Source organism: Oncorhynchus keta, chromosome 32, assembly GCF_023373465.1.
Source record: "Oncorhynchus keta strain PuntledgeMale-10-30-2019 chromosome 32, Oket_V2, whole genome shotgun sequence".
Lineage (NCBI taxonomy): Eukaryota > Metazoa > Chordata > Actinopteri > Salmoniformes > Salmonidae > Oncorhynchus > Oncorhynchus keta.
The window spans coordinates 18,877,051-18,897,543 of record NC_068452.1 but is presented as its reverse complement, the minus strand read 5'-3'; the positions used below and the strand labels follow the sequence as shown (position 1 = coordinate 18,897,543).

The window sequence follows — 20,493 nt, the reverse complement described above, 5'->3', positions numbered from 1 at the left end:
CGATGATATTGACTGAGTTGCTTTATATTGATTGATCCAGTTCATAAGTAGTTGATAATTGGTTATATAAGTTAAATAATATTTGTTTATCAAACTGTTAATTATTAGTTTATAAATATATTATGCATATGTGTTATAGTTTATTACATATTTATAAATTATATATAAGCTAATAATATATTTTATTTTATTTCACCTTTATTTAATTAACCAGGTAGGCAAGTTGAGAACAAGTTCTCATTTACAATTGTGACCTGGAATATAAAATATTAACAGTTTATAAACTACTTAAACACGCCTTTACATTATTGTAAGTATACCATAATGTAAAGTATTATGTAACCTAGCCGTATTTTTATTTAATTTTGTACATATTTTTAAATCTACAATTTTCAATAGTGGGAAATGTATGTCATGGTATGTACTGTTTAAGACAGCGATTGTCTCAATTCAATTCAATTCAATTCAAGGGCTTTATTGGCATGGGAAACATGTGTTAACATTGCCAAAGCAAGTGAGGTAGACAACATACAAAGTGAATATATAAAGTCTCTCTGAGTCTACTTAAGCAAAATGGCGTGCACACGTGGCCGACGGTAAAACCGAAAGGCAATATGGATACGCCTGGTGCCCAAATTGATGACGTTTGTCGCACAGCCAGTCTCGAGCCGAGACCAACGCATTGGGTTCAGTTAGTTCAGTCAGAAGAGAGAGGACCAATTCGTCGGGAAATCTGTCTCCCTTCCAGCAGGTGGCGTTTTTTCGTTGTTTCGCCCACCAAGCAAGGAGTTTTTGTATGGAGGTCATTGAAAGTGTGGAATTTGGTCAACAAATAAACGAATGGCTTATTTGCAACGTGAGGTTTATTTGATCGAATAGAAGTTTCGTAATGATTCAGGTGTTATGAGTGTACTGATATAAGTAGGACACGTGACATCCTGGCAGCTTTGAGAAGAAAATAACACTAAATCAGAATTGTCTCGAGATGGCTATGCATATTTGGTTCAGTTCAGACAGTAGTTTTGATGAGCCCTTCTATTTTATGCTTGTGGCTAGAAACTTCAGATATAATGTTTTACTCAGCCAAAGTTGGAACTTGGGAGTGTTCCGAATCATTCATTTAATATCGGAGTATTATTTGTTATTACAAAAATGTAACAAACGTTAATAATGCCGCAGTTGTGTATTTTCGGTGAAAATCACAACAATAAATGTGGTTCAGCCGTCACTCTGGCCTGATATTGGCTACACTATCTAGCTACTTTCCTCTCCTTACTGCGGGAGCGAAGTGTGCCCTGTGTTGTTGTGTTGTCTGTCGGCTTGTAGCGTAAACTCTCCCATTTGAGCAGTGTAGACCGTATGACGGTGGCATACAAATGGTTACTACCAATATTACAAGTTGTTTGTCGTGTAGGCCGCTATCCTACTACTCGAAGTAAAATCAAGTGGGATGAACCAAATTGGAGATGGTGACGTTTCTATATGTTATTTCTTCTTGCCAATCGAAATAAACATAACTTATTATTTTAGTTTCTTAACTATACTGAACAAAAATATAATCGCAACATGCAACAATTTCAACGATTTTACTAAGTTACAGCTGATATAAGGAAATCAGTCAATTGAAATAAATTAATTATACCCTAATGGCCCTGGATTTCACATGACTGAGCAGGGGCACAGCCATGGGTGGGCCTGCGAGCCAGGCCCACTCACTGGGGGAGCCAGGCCCAGCCAATCAGAATACGTTTTCCCCCCACAAAAGGGCTTATTACAGACGGAAATACTTCTGTTTCATCAGCTGTCCGGGTGGCTGGTCTCAGACGATCCCACAGGTGAAGAAGCCGGATGTGAAGGTCCTGGGCTGGCAAGATTACACAATGTCTGAGGTTGTGAGGCTGGTTGAACGTACTGCCAAATTCTCTAACATTAGATAGGAGGCAGTTTATGGTACAGAAATGAACATTCAATTCTATGGCAACAGCTCTGGTGGACATTCCTGCAGTCATCATGCCAATTGCACACTCCCTCAACTTGACATCTGTGGCATTGTATTGGCAAAGGAGAAATGCTTACTAACAGGGTTGTAAACAACTTTGTGCACAACATTTGAGATAAATATTTTTTTTGTGCATATGGAACATTTCTGGATGTTTTATTTCAGCTCATGAAACATGGCCCTAACACTTACATGTTGCTTTTATATTTGTGTTCAGTATAAACTAGCTGAAAAGGGCTTATCAAGACGACTGATTTAACCGAGTCGAGTCGTCTCCACACTGCGCTCTCAGGTGCACGACATAAATGTGGGACTAGAAACACAATTGTTATGAATGAGATAGGAGAAACTTTATTGCGTTTGCACTAGTGATACTACGGTAGCATCCAAGGGGTGTACACACATGATCCGTTGATAGAGGTAGCTAGTTCTCTGTGTAAATCAGTTGTGCGCTGAATTCTAGTTTATATTTTGGGAGTGTGGGGGAAGAATGAAAGAGGTCTTCCACCAAAACGGACGAAATCATGAACGGCGCCGTATACATTTCGTTTTTTCAAGGTCAGCTGGAATCTGCACTAGAGCAAGTAGTGCAACTCGCAGTCCAGGAAATAACCAAGACTGTTGGGTCAAGCTTGAGTTCTGTGTTAATGAAAACGGCCGTCAAAGAACAAGAAAACCAACGACTTAAGTTAAAGCTTAAATCACTGGAGTTCGAATGTAATGGGGTAGAAAATGGAGCCGCGTTCAACGGTGGCATGGAAGACAACGCGGCCACGGATCGAACAAAGCCCGATACACACACCCCCAGCCACGGCACAGAGCGCGGCGTGCATGCAAACACTCAAAGACTGGATCAAAAAGGACGAGTAGTGGGTAAGGTTACTCGTTAGGCAAGGTTACTACCAAGGAACCTAGAGGTTTATACATTTGAAACAAGGCAATAACTCCATTCTGTAGCCCTACAGTCTGTTTGACCGCCGACTGCTTGTTTACGTGTCTGTGGCACAACGTAGCCACACACTCAGTTTACATATAGTGGCGAAGTCAACAACAGGACAAAGCACAGCATCCTGGTATAGGTATCCGCATAGAGCGGAACAAGCTTGATAATAATAACCAGAGTTGATATGTAAATATGACGTGCAGTAGTAGCCTGCAGCACACTGGGAATCAATGACATGTGTGGTAAAATCTTGAGGATATGAAAAACGGTCGTTTTCAATGTGGTTCTATAACCTTGGTTTCTTTGTTTCACTTGGGTTTTATTTGGCTCAGGCATGTATGTGTCCTTGTGAACGCTTACAATGGTTTCTTGTCTCGAGGTGTACACTTAACAATAATTATGTGTCGAGGCCAATTGGTCATCTGCGGTGACATTGTTGCCATTGAGATTGTTACAATGTACAAGTTGTAGGTTGAGAACTAGTGACAACATCACCGACCTTGTCACTGGTTGTCAAGCAAACGGTTCACTGAAAGGCTGCACACATCCATCCCCATTCATTTTTCCTATCAGTGAAAATGATAGGTCTACTTATTGACTACTGCAACATACATCCCTTCCTACATTCTTCTCTGTAATTGAAGATGGGTTGGGATGAGAGGACTATCAGTGGTTGACAAGGCAGTGACGTTATTGTTGTTGAGCCTTTACTTAGCAGTGGCAGCAAAGGATAGGATGCCTTTCCCCCCCCCAATAATTCTCCAATGACAGTCACAAGCGCAAACCACCCCCACTCAGTTCTCAGAGGGGATACATTTAGGGAGAGGAGGGGTGTGAGATATTAAATGGCGGGTGGAGGAGACACTGGGCAAGCTGTGTGTCATCGTGCCCCAAAATGCTGAGGCCATTGGCAGACCTTCAACTCAATTTGCACATTTTGGATAAAGCTGAGGCTGGAGCTGTATCTCGCCACTTATTAGGATATTTAAGTTGTGACGACCAGGGAGGCCATTTTGATGTTGTAGGTAAATGAAACCTGGCAGCAACATTCATCCTTCAGACACCCACACCGGTAGCTCCTCATACAGTGCATGATGTCATACTTACACAATGCAACAATAACAATTAGGCTAGTATGCTTCTTCCTCTCTGACTCAGCTCAATTACTATTTATATCCTGTGGTTTTAACAAAAATGGGTAATTGTAGAGACCATGCTGCACAAAATCTCCACACAGTTTTCACACTTGATTTCCAACTTGATTTGTTTTCTTCCTCAAGGATTTGGACATGTAATCCATTCTCTTTTCTAATTATGTAAATCCGTGTGTGTAACACCCTGTTTGCTTTGTCAAGCGGCATTGTAGATGATCTAAGGTTGCCTGAAACCAACTAGGCCTATGCTGTCATTGTCTGCAGCAGCGTTGTGCTCTGCTGCTCACCACAGCTTTAAAGCAGTTGCCATCCCACTCCTACTTTAGTCAAATCGCATCAATGAGTACGTTTACATGCACACTAATAATTGTATATTAAACTGATTATGGCAGAAGGCTGAGTGTGGCATTAATAATGTAAAACACCTTGCTTATCTTAATCAGTGTACAGTCATAATGGAAGTAAGCATGCGCTGATCAAAACACCTGGTTTTCTGAGCAATCTTTAAATTATTTAGGACATGTTAACAACTTAATTGGCGTTCCAGCAGTGTATTTGGTCTACACATTTGCCAGCACCGGTAGTGCAAGCCTCCTTTTATGCACAAGTTAATTGAGTTTGGAAAAACTGTAAGTATGCATCTTAGAAATAGTTTTCACATACACATGTTATATGTCCAACCTCAGAACAAAGTAGTCTTCGCAAAAATAACACGGTCACTGTGGTAGAATGTTTATTTTGATTGGCGATTTTTCTGCATTTATCAAAAAGTCCCATCAGAAGCCTGATTTTCAGGTGTCCATGTAAATAAGATTATTAGTGAATTTGTTATTCTTACAAAGCATGTAAACATTTTAAAGCTGCAATATTGAACTTTTTGGGCATCCCGGCCAAATTCACATAGAAATGTGAGTTTTATATATCTGTCAGGTCTAAGAGGCGGGTAGATCTGTTCGATGTGCGTTATTTCTATGATTCACATTCTTAAGTTTCGTTTTTGTGTCTTTTACTTTCGTTTTTTTACACCAGCTTCATGGAAGATATCTTTCACAGCAGTTGGGATGGTACAATTATTCTCAACACTGTTTGCTTGTTTTGTCACAAACTGAAATTAGTTTAAGTATTAGAATTTTAGCACCCAGGAAATGGTGGAGCGATTTCTGCGTAGTGCATCTTTAAACAATCTATTAATCTGACTATCCACAATCTTATTATTGTGTGCATGAAACCGTGATCAATGACTCAGTACTTCAGTTTCCTCTCAGCTTTCATCTGTAACTAAGACCGAACGCCCTCTCTGTGTGGTGATGGATATGTAAAATGTTTTCTCACCATGTTTTGCACAACTTGTTTTACATTTACAACTTGTGGTTAAGAACAGAGGGTGCGAGTCATCGTGTGTGTGTGTGTGTAGGCCATTGTATGATTCAGCATGTCGGCGAGGCCTAGGCTTTCTACTACACAGGTGTTAATTCTTGGAAAGAGTAGTCTAGCTCGTTTGTCAGATATCATCATGGAGATATTTGCACTACAGTGTATGCAATGAAAAGTGTATTTGCTCTGTGATTGGATATGTTTGAAAATATCAAGTGTGGTAATTTGATTTAGCTTCAAAACCATTATGGGATCAGTGAAAACTTCCTTGATTACTTCAGGGGAATGTATACCGCTCCCAAACTATTGCAAAGGGGGATGTGACTGAGTTATCTGAGCAATGAAGCCTTCTCATTGAATCATATAGGATTCCCTTAAATATTTTACTGCTCTATAAAAGTAAGAGATTTAATTATAGTAATTCACTCATATTGAATATAACTAATGTATTATCATTGCCACCATGGATGAAATACCCAATAAAACCTGCCTCACATTTTAAACTGATTTTGATTGGTTGCTATTACAAATACACCAATCAAAAATGGAGAAATTGGCATTTATAAGGAAACCTCAAATCGGTCCCCTAGACACGTCTTTTCTGGGTCTCATTTGGTTGTAATCAATCAAGTGATTTTCACTTTCACAGTCTGGCAGTGCTACAACAAATCAATCGAGTCATTTAACATGGCTGAAATCTGTAACTTTTGAGTCGTTGTATTGCGAATGTTAATACCCATTGCTGGTCACTAAAAAGTGGTTGATCTAAAACTTAATATGGAATGAATGTTTTTCTTAGTGTTTTGGGCTCCCGCAAAAAGGAGGGCCCCACTATGTAATATGTAGAGAAATGCTTCTAATAACAATGCTTCACAAGCAAGGGGTGTGAAGGCTAATGTGTAACGCAGGGATGGACTAGATTCAAAAGGACTCAATGGCTGTTATTTTTCCAATTCTAATGGCTGAGCCAAAAATAGACCTTAACATTTTAAATGGATGAGACACCATTTTTTTCCAAACCAAGTTTGGAAATAGTGTGGCTTGTGATTTCATTGCAGAATGCATTTCTGTTATTTGATTAAATCCTCTACACAAGTAATTGCAACTCTAATCATTTACATAGTAGAAAATAGTCATTTTGGAGAGAAGTTTCCCTGCAAGGATACTACAAGGGTTGTTTTTGCCTACTGTGTTCAACAAATATCCTACAATGAGAGCATTGTGTGCAACGTGGTTTTACATTTGTTTTTATTTGAACCTTAATTGGTGCCAACTTTCAAATGTCTCTATCTACAAACATACCAGCCATTGACCTATGACTAATAATTTCCTCTTAACTTTTTATTTCTACTTTCCTCATTATTTACTGATCTATTTCCTTATCAGAATTAGCCTACTGGCTTTCATTCTAACTATTTTGTCTGTTTACTTCTCTGCAGGTCAGCTAAAGATGGTCATGGAGCATGTGCTGGAGTTTGCTGTGTGCGAGCTGACCAAAATCGTGGAGGCCAGTTTCGACGACCTGCTCCTGGAGATGACCAAGAAAGAGCGGGAGCACAGCGCTCTGGAGGAGCAGTTACGCCGTGTGGCTCACCAGGAGAACGGGAAAGGTGGAGTGTCGAGGAGGTGTGGGTCGGAAAACACAGCATTTCCCAGCGGCTCAGAGGACACTAGGCAGGAATCCAGAAACGTCACAGTCAAAATTGTCCGGGGACCAAGGGAGCAAACGGAGACAACAAATGGTCTGTGTTTTAACATTAAAATTCTGTTCTAGTCAACATGACAATCAACTGCATGCTTTATTTACAGCCTCAAATGTGACACGACACACGCATAAAAAGGAATGCTTGCTATGATACCAGTCAAATCCCACAGCACTGGAGGTTATGTTTTGTTATCGAAAATGTAGGGATGGAAAGTACCACAGTACTGCCAGGGCTCGGCCCCTCCTCTGCCTATACATTAAATTACTCATGAGAGGCCAGTAACTTCCTGTTCATATGGTTTCAAGTTGCAACTTGCAATGCCGCAGGGTAAATCCAGTTGAATTCAATCACTTTTTGACAGTACCCCTTTTGATTTGAACGAAACCTTCCATACATATTTGCCTGTTGTAGATGTGCTCAGAAAATACCATGAGGCATCCATGTCTTCATCACTGGAAAAGATAAATGGTTGAGTTTCATTTAAAAACTTACAAACAGGGTTGTCAATCAATTGGAAAATGTCCAGAATTTATCAAATTTGATTTTTTTATTACCGTGAATGTCAATTATCTAAACACGTAAAATAGTGTTTCATATTCGCGTGTTGTATTTTAGTCCCTATTTTACATAATCTGAGGTTTATGTAGTGTGCCCACCATTGGTTATCATGTTTTAGCTGATACCTGTACTAAAACTGGAATCAAATGGACATTTCTACATTCAAAATGGTACCACAAAGATGGTTGGTGGTCCATATAGATTACAGAATACACATGACCGTTTTTAAGTTGACATTCGACATCGGATGGACCGGTGGGCCACCTTTATGGTACTAATTAGAAGTAAAACATTCCATTTAAATTTCAATGGTGTAGCAGCTAAATTGCAGTGATTTGAAGGGATATGTTCATTCTATTACTTATTTTTCTGTGATTGAAATGACACCCAACCTGTGTTTAAGAGCATGTTGTGTCTCAACTGATGGCGGGGACAACATTAAAAACCTCAGATAATGTAAGGTAGGGTCTGAGCTACAACATGCTAATATGAGGAAGAAAAATATATATATTTTTTTACATTTTGTTCTCAAGAACTTATAAAATAGACAACCCTGTTTTTCTAGGCTTTTAAATTCTATCAAGCTCAACCATTTATATTTTCCAGTGATGAAGACGTGGATGTCTCATGGTATGAAAAATGGGTCAACTTTGACGACCTTTCTCTCCTGAATGCATTCAGGTCCAAAATGTCACTTTCTGACCACTTCATCCATGGCCAAACACGTGTGGAAAGTTGTTTCAATGAAAAGAGACACTGTCAACAACAACAAAAATGATTGAATTTGAATGGATTTACACAACATATTAAGATGAATACAAGGGTATTGTTAATCTCGGCTACGCTTTATTTTACAAGTTGCTATTTTTTTGCTTGAGCGATCCATTTGTAATGACCTAATAATGAAGGTTATTTCATTCTACATTGAAACAAGTGCCAGTACATACCAGCTGGTTACCAATTGTGTTGAATTATTTGACTTGCCAGAAAGTACACATAATGACCAAGTTATGTCTTAGTAAACACTTAACAAGTATCAGTTGAAACAAATCAAGTGTTCCTTTAATTTCTGGTGCTGAAAATAAGCTTGTGGCCAAGAAGTCAGACTGTAAAACATGCACAAAAAAACATTTTGAATAGGAGTCAATAGCTGGACTAACCAGAGCTCTGAGGCCCCATTTTCTAAATAAAAATGTTAATGTGTTTCTTAACCATGTTATAAACCATGCCTTGCACACAACACCAGTCTCAGTTGAACTGGTCAATTGACCTATTTAGTAGCTGTCAAAATGGGAGCTGAAGCTCACCTGTTACAGTTAACTATTAACTGTGTCAGTGTCAAATAGTTGCTCCAGTTAAGCCCCTGCAATTTGTTACAGTATATATGGTGTCATGCCATGTACAGCAGATATAGGTTTCCCTCTACTCTAAGAGTCCAGTCTTATACTTGTGCTGGTAATACTGTTTAGATATTATTAAGCTGGTTCAGTAAACAAAGCTGGTTCAGCAAACAAACACATCCTATGTGTATATTGCCTTGGGTCTCTTAATGTAAGCATTTTTGTAAAATTGATCAATATTAAAATGTATGACATTAGAAAGGATTTCTATAGTGATGGAAATAATCACTGAAATTGTTAACTTCTTCTTCAGGTGCAATGATGTACAAACATAAACGTGCACACCTTTTGCACGTTTATTCCAGTTCAGTTGTCTTGTTCAAGTTTTTAATCTATTTCTCCCCCTCTCTCTGTGCAGACAGCGACAAGAAAGCTGTCTGGACCACAGCCCGTATGAATTGTATTTGTTTTCCAGTTCAGGTTTGTCTTGTTCTCAGTTTTGTCACTCTCTCCCTCTCTCTGTGTAGACAGTGACAAGCAGGCTGTCCTGACCGTAGCCCAGGACTGGGTCCCCATCCTGGACAAGGTGTTTGGGCAGAAGTGGTGCAGCGACCTGTGGCAAATCAAAGAGCTGGCTTCAGGGAAAGGGGGTGAGGAGAGGACCGGGGGATCTGGGCTGGGGATTGTGGGCTCCTTCCCCAGTCTGAACGCCCTGATCCGTGAGAACCTGGAGCCCACCCCCACCATCCCCCTGCAAGACCCCCAGTGGATGCCTCTGGAGGACATGGAGGTCCTCTCCTCAACCTTGGACACTCCGCAAGACCCTCCTGCTTCCATAAGCACCACAGCCACAGGTGCGCATGGGAACTACTGAAATGATGTCCCTACGTGACATGGCCAGTTATGTGCACACTTACTCTTAAGTCTGTCACCCTTTATTGCCTATAATCTTCATCACTTTTGTCTATTTCTATCCTTCCGTCTGTGTTTCAGTTGAGGAGTCCCTCAGGTCTCCGTCGATGCTTCACCGGCTCCTCACACTCCCCGCTCAGCTCCTAGAGGAAGACGAGAACACCATGGAAACCATCCCCCTGCTCCCCGACGCTTCACCTGGCAGAGCAGCTGTGCGCCGGCAAAACACAGAATCGCCTAACCAGAGCTGCCCATCTCCTCCCAAGAAAAGGGTTGCTGTTTCACAGGAGGAGGAGGAAGACGAAGATGACGAAGAGAAGAAAGACAAAGGGACAACGACGCTGGACTCAAAGGTGAAGACCGTGCCTCTCAAAGGCAGGAAGGGTTACGAGTGTAAAGAATGCGGCAAGAAGTTCAGCCGAGCGCCGCTCCTGAAAGCTCACCAGCAGACTCATATCAGCACAGCACTGGCGACGACGACAGCAATCTGCTGTTCAGAGTGCGGGAAACACTTCTCCCAGGCATCCCGGCTACAGGCGCACCTACGAACACACACTGGGAAAAAGTCTTGAGCAGATGGAAAAGGGAATTGGAAGATTAAAGAAAGAAAAAAAAAAGAGAATTTGGAATCAAAGTCGATCTTCAGTCCATATCTCACATATAGCCATATCAGTAGCAGGAGGGTCACCGGTACTCAAGTTAATACATTTGAGTTCACTTTTAAGTACCGTAAGTCAGGAATCTGGGGCATTTTTTCCAGGTACAGGTACAGACTGCTGATTCTTAATTGTTACCACCATTTTGATTTCTTACATGTGGTGACAAGGTAAATACTTTGTAATGATTTGGGATTGGATCTCGCTGGTAGTTGTGTTTAGAATGTATCTCCATTCTACATTCTCTATAGCATGGGACAGTGGCGCTCACAACAAAACAACGAAGTTACATTTTTAAGTGATCTTTTCACTTTTCTCAATATACTTTTCTACGTTTTTGGAATATCAAACTGGTCTCTTTGCTTTATTATTTCACATCAAGGTTATTTGCTATACCGGAGGCCATGATCTTGGCTTTTGTGGACTGCAACTTCAATGAACATTACACTGATTTGTGAGAATTGTATCTTTCAGTGGCAGAAGCGTTGTCTCATCTTCTTCCCAGTGCTACAAGCAGTGACTCGATTTCAAAGGGCGTATGTGCCCAAGGTAAAGGGGGAGAGAGACAGACTGCTGGAGTCAATAGCAGAGGTAATACCTTTGTTTTGCTTACCTCTGAATGTGGAAAGAACCTGGTATTTCTCTTTACCTTCTTCATGCAATTCACTATTTACAGTCCTCACTTGACAGTATTTTAATTGTTTCACTCAACATAAATACCTCCTTTAAACAGTCAAATAATAAGTTTGATAAAGGTATTGTTACATTGGTAGCCCTTTTTTTTAATAAAGAACCACAGATTCAGAACAATTCGGAACATCGTGCAATTTACTGAATCATAAGTCTACAGACCTCTAGTTGATGACTAGCACAAGCTGTGTGACGGATGACATGGCCCTCTTGGGTTTTTCTACATCCTATCCATATCTGCCCTAGGACCATTCCTGACAAGTCTACGAAGATAAAGTGGGGGAAAGAATGGGAATCTCGCCCTCGTGCTGATTGTGCAGGCTGGGTTTTCAAGTGTCATGGGAAGTAGAGAAATACCACATTGATGAAACACACTTTTTGGTTTGTTTTATTTGTCTTGTTTGACCTCCGGATAAGTCAAATGGATGTGGAGCATCTGATTGGACATCAGGAATATTGTTTCTGCTCATATCTCCATGCCTAACAGAATACTTTGTTGGAACATAAAATATTGAAGGGAGGGGCATTCTAATAAGGGATGGGGGGGGCAGGGTTGTATAGATTTGAGACATACTGGTGTTTGCAGGATTGTTCTTTGCTTTTCTACAGATATCTTGGGAGGCAAACACTGTTTAAGCCCCTCTGCCAGATTCCTTAAGTATCGTAGCGTCTTCCCATTTTGATTGTGCTTTGTCTCTTGTAGATGCGCCCGCAGCTTGTAGTGCTGAGTGATTGAAGTGCTTTTTGAGGTCGGTTTCGGTTCGTTTAAAAATTTAAAAAACAAACATTAAATGCATTGTGGGTTGAATGCTGTAACACCAGAATAAAACAATTAAAATCGCATGATACTGCTTATCACTTATTAACAATTTATTTACATTACTTTAGTTTAATAAAATATTTAAGTTGTGTATATCATTTGTTTTATTTGATGGCTTTATTTAATTCCAAGTCATCTCTAGAGCTCTGACAATTACTATTTTAGTAGTTCTTCAAAGTAAATAACGCATACTTTTATGACTGCTGAATACCAACTATCAATGACTTAGATCATGTATTTTCGGGTAGAGATCTCGTGAAGCAACTGCACTTGATCGCACTCTCTCTCTCTCTCTCTCTCTGCCCCCACACTAATCTAGCGTAGCGAAAAACACAGGCGGGACAAGTAGGCACGTAATGGATTATGGTCATAGAAGTTAATTACCACGATTTCTGTGCCAAACAATGTATTTTGGCCTGTTGTAAACTGCAACTCCCTACTATATCGCACAGTTTAGGCTTGATATGATTTATCTTTAGAGAAACGTGCAATGTGCACATTGAGCTGACAGTAAAAAAAAACAAATGGAATTCAAATAATTTTACAATCTGTAAATGAGTTGTTTAGAAACTGAAAAATAACTGAAATGATGGTTAATCACTCGGCACAAAGCATGAATGTAATAGCAAGCAATACTCTGTACCATTGAGACCATGGTAATGTTACATATTCATGGCGAAGCCAGTAACCTATCGTTGAAGATGTACATGCACTTCAAACAACAATCGATGAAAATAAATACTCCTCTCTTCCGTAATCCACTGGATTTGTTTTGTCTTCCTCGGGGAAGGTTGTTTCTGTGGCTCTGTTTTAAGGCATCAGCACGGCTTCTACACCAGAGCGGGAAACCCACGGCAATGTCCCAGTCCATTGTAGTCGTACTAACTTGCCCACTGACTTTCTTTTAAATTAGTCGTACTAGCGCTGTTCTGAATTTGTGCTCCTGCGCTACCTTTTCATATTTTGCTGAATTGTAGCCACAGATTACATCTTCGTTTACACTCCCTTGTGCTTTAACTCATGTAAGTCCTTGACATAAGTGTAGATCAATTATGTATCAGAAACCATCTCGGACCATGTGCTCTAATTCTATCGGAATCTGAGAAGACAATAGATTACAAAAGATATGGGGCTTTCATTCAGGTCATACCAGCATCAAAGTTTCCATGGGCACAATTTAAAAATGGTTTGGTACACAATCTCTCGCATCTTCAACTGTAACCAATTTAAAGAAATTGCATGCAACGGTATTCACATTTTCATACGATACAATGTATGGTGATAATTTCCCTCTTTGACTTCAGGGTTGTAACCAATGTGCAAATTGATGATTTTAAAGTGTTTAAGACTGGTCTCTAATGCAAAAGAGCTGAACCGATTATTGGAAAATATAATTGGCCTGCCTATGTAAACACAGCCTAAGACTGAAACATTGTAGAAACCCGTAAAGGCTTTAAGTGGTCGAAAATGTATGTTGCTGATTGTATCTGCAGCCAGTGCTGCACACTTGCAATTAATTACTTGCTATTGATGATTGGCCTATCTAGAACTCACATAGTGCACTTCATTCCCACTAAAAGCAGTGTACATTACCACTCAAAACACGTTTGTGCTCCGCAGTAAGCTAACCTTGAACAGTGCCGAATTGCAAATTTCAAGTAGATTGGTGTGACGCATCAGCATTTAAGCTTTTGTTTTGTCTGAACTCCATTCATTGTAACTGTAAACTTGACATCTGCTTTGTGTTTTACTTTTCAATGTTAGCCATACCTCGACCCCGTCTTTCTCCTATCTAGCACTTTGCTCTCGCATTGATGTTGTCTCCTAATGCCTGCTAAGTGTAATCAAGACTTAACACACCTCTTGAAAGAGTTGTGACGACTGTGTTCAAATGCCTCATTGTTGTTTTTGCTAATGATTCATCCAACCACTTTTCTTCAAATGCCTACTCTGACACGTGTTCTTCTAATTTATAGCACTTTGTTATTTTTGCTGTAACTTTACAAGACCTCCATACCTCATTTTGAATATCAGAAAAGAGTAAACACAGCAAATTGGTCATTTGAAACACCATTACCTCATTATTACAATACTATCACAAATATTAATTTGTCTGCATGACAGTAGAATAGTGTTTCATTTGCGTTAACTAGCACAACCTTAAGGATTCCTACAAAAACAGTTCACTATTAAGCCATGTTCTCTTCCTTTGTCACATGGGCATACAGATAACTGCCACAATAATGGAAACACTTGAGTATATGAGGGATACAAAGTATATTGAAAGCAGGTAATTCACAACCCATCATGCTTAGGTTCATGTATAAAAATGCTGGGCAGGCCATTATTTTGGTTACCATGGTTGTGCCCCCATAGGATGACAATTCCCCATCCACAGGGCATGAGTGGTCACTGAATGTTTTGAAGAGCATGAAAATGTCGACCATATGCCATGGCTGTCTCAGTCACCAGATCTCAACCCAATTTGACAATTATTTCTCATGGGAGAATGGTGTCTCATCCATCTGATAGAGTTCCAGACACTTGTAGAATCTATGCCAAGGTGCATTGAAGCTGTTCTGGGTCGTGGTGGCCCAACACCCTATTAAAGACGTTTTCTTTATTTTGGCGGTTACCTGTTTGTAAGGTTGCAAACATTGATGTAACTAAATAACATTTGTGTGGGTCACCTGGCGAAGATGGGTCACTGCACAAATGTAGGACATTTAATAACACACATGTCACAGAGGCAACTATTATCCTTATGCACGTAACAGAGGGATATCGTTATAACATACGAAGAGCATGCACACCGATTTGTCGTCATTAAAGTGCATTCAATCGAGCATTGCATTATTGTAAAGAAATTTTGTGTGTCTGCTTCTAGTCATTTTATTTAGACTATTTCCTGAAAAGTGGTTGAATGGTTCCCTTTTAGAAGTAATATAAACTGAGTAAAGCCTCATCCTCATTTGAACCAAATGTGAAGGTGCAAAATTATTAAAAGAAGGGATTAACTGAATTGTGATGCAACATTTTGAAAGAGGGAATTAAATGGAGTAGACAGTTTAGAATTCATGATGTGTTTCTTAAGTATTAGAATTATGTTTAATCCAGATTTCAAATTGATATCCAAATTAAACAATTATTTCAAATAAGGATTTTATTTATTTTGTTCCATTTGTGACATTGTAAAATTGTTTTCGTTCTTCACTCAATTTATATTCTGATGTGATCGATTGTAGGACATACAGATGCAAGATTAATATGAGCCAGTTTGCTGCAGAAACAGGAAAATAGAATTGTGGATTATAATTAAATACATTTTTGTAGGGGTTGATTATATTTTTCGTAAGGGAAAATCAAGTAAAATTTTAAAGTGGAAATTAAACAGAGGCATTTTTACATGTTTGAAATGTCCTGTATTGCAATAAAGTTCTGCAACAGGGTGCTCAAATGAAGATCCTACATCTGTATTCCCTTTAATTCAGCATGCTGAAACTAGATTTTGCCAAATTGTAGAGTAGTTTGGTTTCTGTATTTCTTAAAAACAAGAGAGCACTTATGAAATGCTATTCATGCCAAGTCAACTCTGCCAAGATAATATAATTATGTAGGTGTGGGACGTTGTGTTATACAGTGGGGCAAAAAAGTAGTCAGCCAGCCACCAATTGTGCAAGTTCTCCCACTTAAAGATGAGAGGCCTGTAATTTATCATAGGTACACTTCAACTATGACAGACAAAATTAGAATTTGTTTTCTCCAGAAAATCACATTGTAGGATTTTTTAAATGAATTTATTTGCAAATTGTGGAAAATTAAGTATTTGGTCACCTACAAACAAGCAAGATTTCTGGCTCTCACAGACCTGTAACTTCTTCAACAGGCTCCTCCACTCGTTACCTGTATTAATGGCACCTGTTTGAACTTGTTATCAGTATAAAATACACCTGTCCACAACCTCAAACAGTCACACTCCAAACTCTACTATGGCCAAGACCAAAGAGCTGTCAAAGGACACTAGAAACAATTGTAGACCTGCACCAGGCTGGGAAGACTGAATCTGCAATAGGTAAGCAGCGTGGTTTGAAGAAATCAACTGTGGGAGCAATTATTAGGAAATGGAAGACATACAAGACCACTGATAATCTCCCTCGATCTGGGGATCCACGCAAGATCTCACTCCGTGTGGTCAAAATGATCACAAGAATGTGATGACCTGAGAGAGCTGGGACCAAAGTAACAAAGCCTACCATCAGTAACACACTACGCGGCCAGGTACTCAAATCCTGCAGTGCCAGACGTACTGGCTTAATCAGGGGGACACATGTCCAGGCCCATCTGAAGTTTGCTAGAGAGCATTTGGATGATCCAGAAGATTGGGAGAATGTCATATGGTCAGATGAAACCAAAATATAACTTTTTGGTAAAAACTCAACTCGTCGTGTTTGGAGGACAAAGAATGCTGAGTTGCATCCAAATAACACCATACCTACTGTGAAGCATGGGGGTGGAAACATGCTTTGGGGCTGTTTTTCTGCAAATGGACCAGGACGACTGATCCGTGTAAAGGAAAGAATTAATGGGGCCATGTATCGTGAGATTGAGTGAAAACCTCCTTCCATCAGCAAGGGCATTGAAGATTAAACGTGGCTGGGTCTTTCAGCATGACAATGATCCCAAACACACTGCCCGGGCAACGAAGGAGTGGCTTCGGAAGAAGCATTTCAAGGTCTTAGAGTGGCCTAGCCAGTCTCCAGATCGACACCCCATAAATCTTTGGAGGGAGTTGAAAGTCCGTGTTGCCCAGCAACAGCCCCAAAACATCACTGCTCTAGAGATCTGCATGGAGGAATGGGCCAAAATACCAGCAACAGTGTGTGAACCTTGTGAAGACTTACAGAAAACGTTTGACCTCTCATTGCCAAAGGGTATATAAAAGTATTGAGAAACTTTTATTGACCAAATACTTATTTTCCACCATAATTTGCAAATAAATTCATTTACAAATCATACAATGTGATTTTCTGGATTCTCTCTCATTTAGTCTGTCATAGAAGTGTACCAATGACGAAAATTACAGTCCTCTCATCTTTAAGTGGGAGAACTTGCACAAGTGGTGGCTGACTAAATAATTTTGCCCCACTGTACATGTTAGAAAATAACAACGGTACTTAGTGTAAGAAAAATAAATGTTAACAATCAACCTTTTGTTTTCCTTATTATTTAGGTCAGGGATTGGCAACTTTGATGGGAGTGGAGTCAACAAAAAAATCTGAACTCATGAGGGGCCACAGTGGTTTAGCAGTCTGTTCATATCCACAAACTTTTGCAAGGGGGGACAGTCGCAAGCAAAACATTTTAACGGAGAGAAAAAATGTTGCAGTTTTAAAGCAAGTTTGCTACAATTCTTCACATTTTTGCCATGGGACGGAGAGAAGATTTTGTCATTTTATTATTAATTTCATACAATTCTATTCATTTTGCCATGGGGTGGTAAAGTAACCCCAAAAGATAAAACTTGGACAATGAGATTTTCATTTCCATCTAAATGTGGGATGGGAGACAATTTCTCATACAATTTAAGGTAAACCTGAAAATCAAGTAATATTCTGGGATTGTGTTTAGTCAGGAAGCGGTAGCAGAGTTTAACGTTTATTTTCAATGGAGCTAGACAGTGGTCGGAATTCTATCCAAGTGGAGCGGTCGGCGGTGCACGTGAAAGCCGCTCAGGAGAAGCGGAGAAAAATAGGAATCTGCTCTATTTGGGCGAACTCTGCTCCGTCCCGTCGCTTCCTGTTTGGATAGCTAATATATGCTCTGGGACATAACTATTAGGTGGTGTACACACATGGTTATGATGAATCCAGGTGAAAAATAGGGGTAGGGTTGTAGAGAATCGAAGGACCATGAATGCAATAAGAATTATTAGGCGCTGGCTTAAGGCCGGTAGCAACCACTACAGAGTGTCCGGTCAGAACAAGGATGAGGCAGATGTCCAGGTTAGGGGGAGTTTAATGGAAGAAAATGTCCACATTCACAAATCACACACACATATGACAACTCATGGCTCAGATAACTGAGAATCATGTAAAGTGAGAACTGACATTAACTATGGTTCTTAAAAATAAAATAAAATGTAACTTTTATTTAACCAGGTAGGCTAACCAGGAACAAGTACTCATTTACAACTGCAACCTGGCCAAGATGAAGCAAAGCAGTGTGACAAAGAGTTACACATGGAATAAACAAGTATACAATCAATAACAAAATAGAAAAAAATGGCTATATACAGAGTGTGCAAATGGCGTGAGGAGGTAAGGCAATACATATGCCATAGTAGCAAGTAATTATAATTTAGCAAATGAACACTGGAGTGATAGATGCAGATGATGTGCAAGTAGAAATACTGGTGTGCAAAAGAGCAGAAAAGTAAATAAAAACAATATGGGGATGGGGTAGGTAGATTGGATGGGCTTACTACAGCGATCGGTTAGCTGCTCGGCTGGCTGATGTTTAAAGTTAGTGAAGGAAATATAGAAGTCTCCAGCTTCAGCGATTTTTGCAATTCATTCCAGGCATTGGCAGCAGAGAACTGGAAGGAAAGGCGGCCAAAGTAGGTGTTGGCTTTGGGGATGACCAGTGAGATATACCTGCTGGAGCGCGTGCTACGAGTGGGTGTTGTTATCGTGACCAGTGAGCTGAGATAATAGATAATAGACTTATAGATGACCTGGAGCCAGTGGGTCTGGCGACGAATATGTAGCGAGGGCCAGCCGATTAGAGCATACAGGTTGCAGTAGTGGCTGGTATATGGGGCTTTGGTGACAAAACGGATGGCACTGTGATAGAAAACGATGCAGTCTGAGTAGAGTGTTGGAGGCTATTTTGTAAATGACATTGCCGAAGTCAAGGATCGGTAGGATACCTTAGCCAGTTTTACTATGTTTGGGGCAGCGTGAGTGAAGGAGGCTTTCTTGCAGAATAGGAAGCCGATTCAAGATTTAATTTTGAATTGAGGATGCTTAATATGAGTCTGGAAGGAGAGTTTACAGTCTAGCCAGACACCTAGGTATTTGTAGTTGTCCACATATTCTAAGTCAGAACCGTCCAGAGTAGTGATGCTAGTCAGGCGGGCGGGTGGCGAACGGTTGAAAAGCATGCATTTTAGTTTTACTAGCGTTTAAGAACAGTTGGAGGCCACGGAAGGAGTGTTGTATGGCATTGAAGCTCTTTTGGAGGTTTGTTTCCACAGTGTCCAAAGAAGGGCCAGATGTATACAGAATGGTGTCGTCTGCATAGAGGTGGATCAGGGAATCAATCATCCGCAGCAAGAGCGACATTGTTGATGTATACAGAGAAAAGGGGTTGGCGCCCCCCTTGGGTTGTGCCGCGGCGGAGATCTTTGTGGGCTATACTCGGCCTTGTCTCAGGATGGTAAGTTGGTGTTTGAAGATATCCCTCTAGTGGTGTGGGGGCTGTGCTTTGGCAAAGTGGGTGGGGTTATATCCTTCCTGTTTGGCCCTGTCCGGGGGTGTCCTCGGATGGGGCCACAGTGTCTCCTGACCCCTCCTGTCTCAGCCTCCAGTATTTATGCTGCAGTAGTTTGTGTCGGGGGGCTAGGGTCCGTTTGTTATATCTGGAGTACTTCTCCTGTCCTATCCGTTGTCCTGTGTGAATTTAAGTATGCCCTCTCTAATTCTCTCTCTCGGAGGACCTGAGCCCTAGGACCATGCCTCAGGACTACCTGACATGATGACTCCTTGCTGTCCCCAGTCCACCTGGCCGTGCTGCTGTTCCAGTTGCAACTGTTCTGCCTGTGATTATTATTATTTGACCATGCTGGTCATTTATGAACATTTGAACATCTTGGCCATGCTCTGTTATAATCTCCACCCGGCACAGCCAGAAGAGGACTGGCCACCACACATAGCCTGGTTCCGCTCTAGGTTGCTTCCTAGGTTTTGGCCTTTCTAGGGAGTTTTTCCTAGCCACCGTGCTTCTACACCTGCATTGCTTGCTGTTTGGGGTTTTAGGCTGGGTTTCTGTACAGCACTTTGAGATATCAGCTGATGTATGAAGGACTATATAAATACATTTGATTCGAAAAGAGTCGGCCCGAGAATTGAACCCTGTGGCACCGCCATAGAGACTGCCAGAGGCCCGGACAACAGGCCCTCCAATTTGACACATCAGAGAAGTAGTTGGTGAACCAGGTGAGGCAATCATTTGAGAAACCAAGGCTATCGAGTCTGCCGATGAGAATGCGGTGATTGATAGTAAATGTAGCAATTATATGACAAGGGAACAACATTCCCACCTCTTTCATTGTCAATAATTA

The 20,493-nt window shown here is 40.5% G+C and overlaps 1 protein-coding gene across 1 annotated transcript; it reads left to right on the top strand.

Annotated features, from left to right (window-relative positions):
- Positions 1–2,305: 2,305 nt before the first annotated feature.
- On the top strand, positions 2,306–15,318 carry LOC118365215 (uncharacterized). The gene is made up of 4 exons (XM_035747230.2): positions 2,306–2,872; positions 6,910–7,212; positions 9,602–9,928; positions 10,068–15,318. Exons 1-4 carry the CDS (start codon positions 2,524–2,526, stop codon positions 10,556–10,558), a joined length of 1,470 nt encoding a protein of 489 aa, XP_035603123.1. The 5' UTR covers positions 2,306–2,523; the 3' UTR covers positions 10,559–15,318.
- The last annotated feature ends 5,175 nt before the right edge of the window (positions 15,319–20,493 follow it).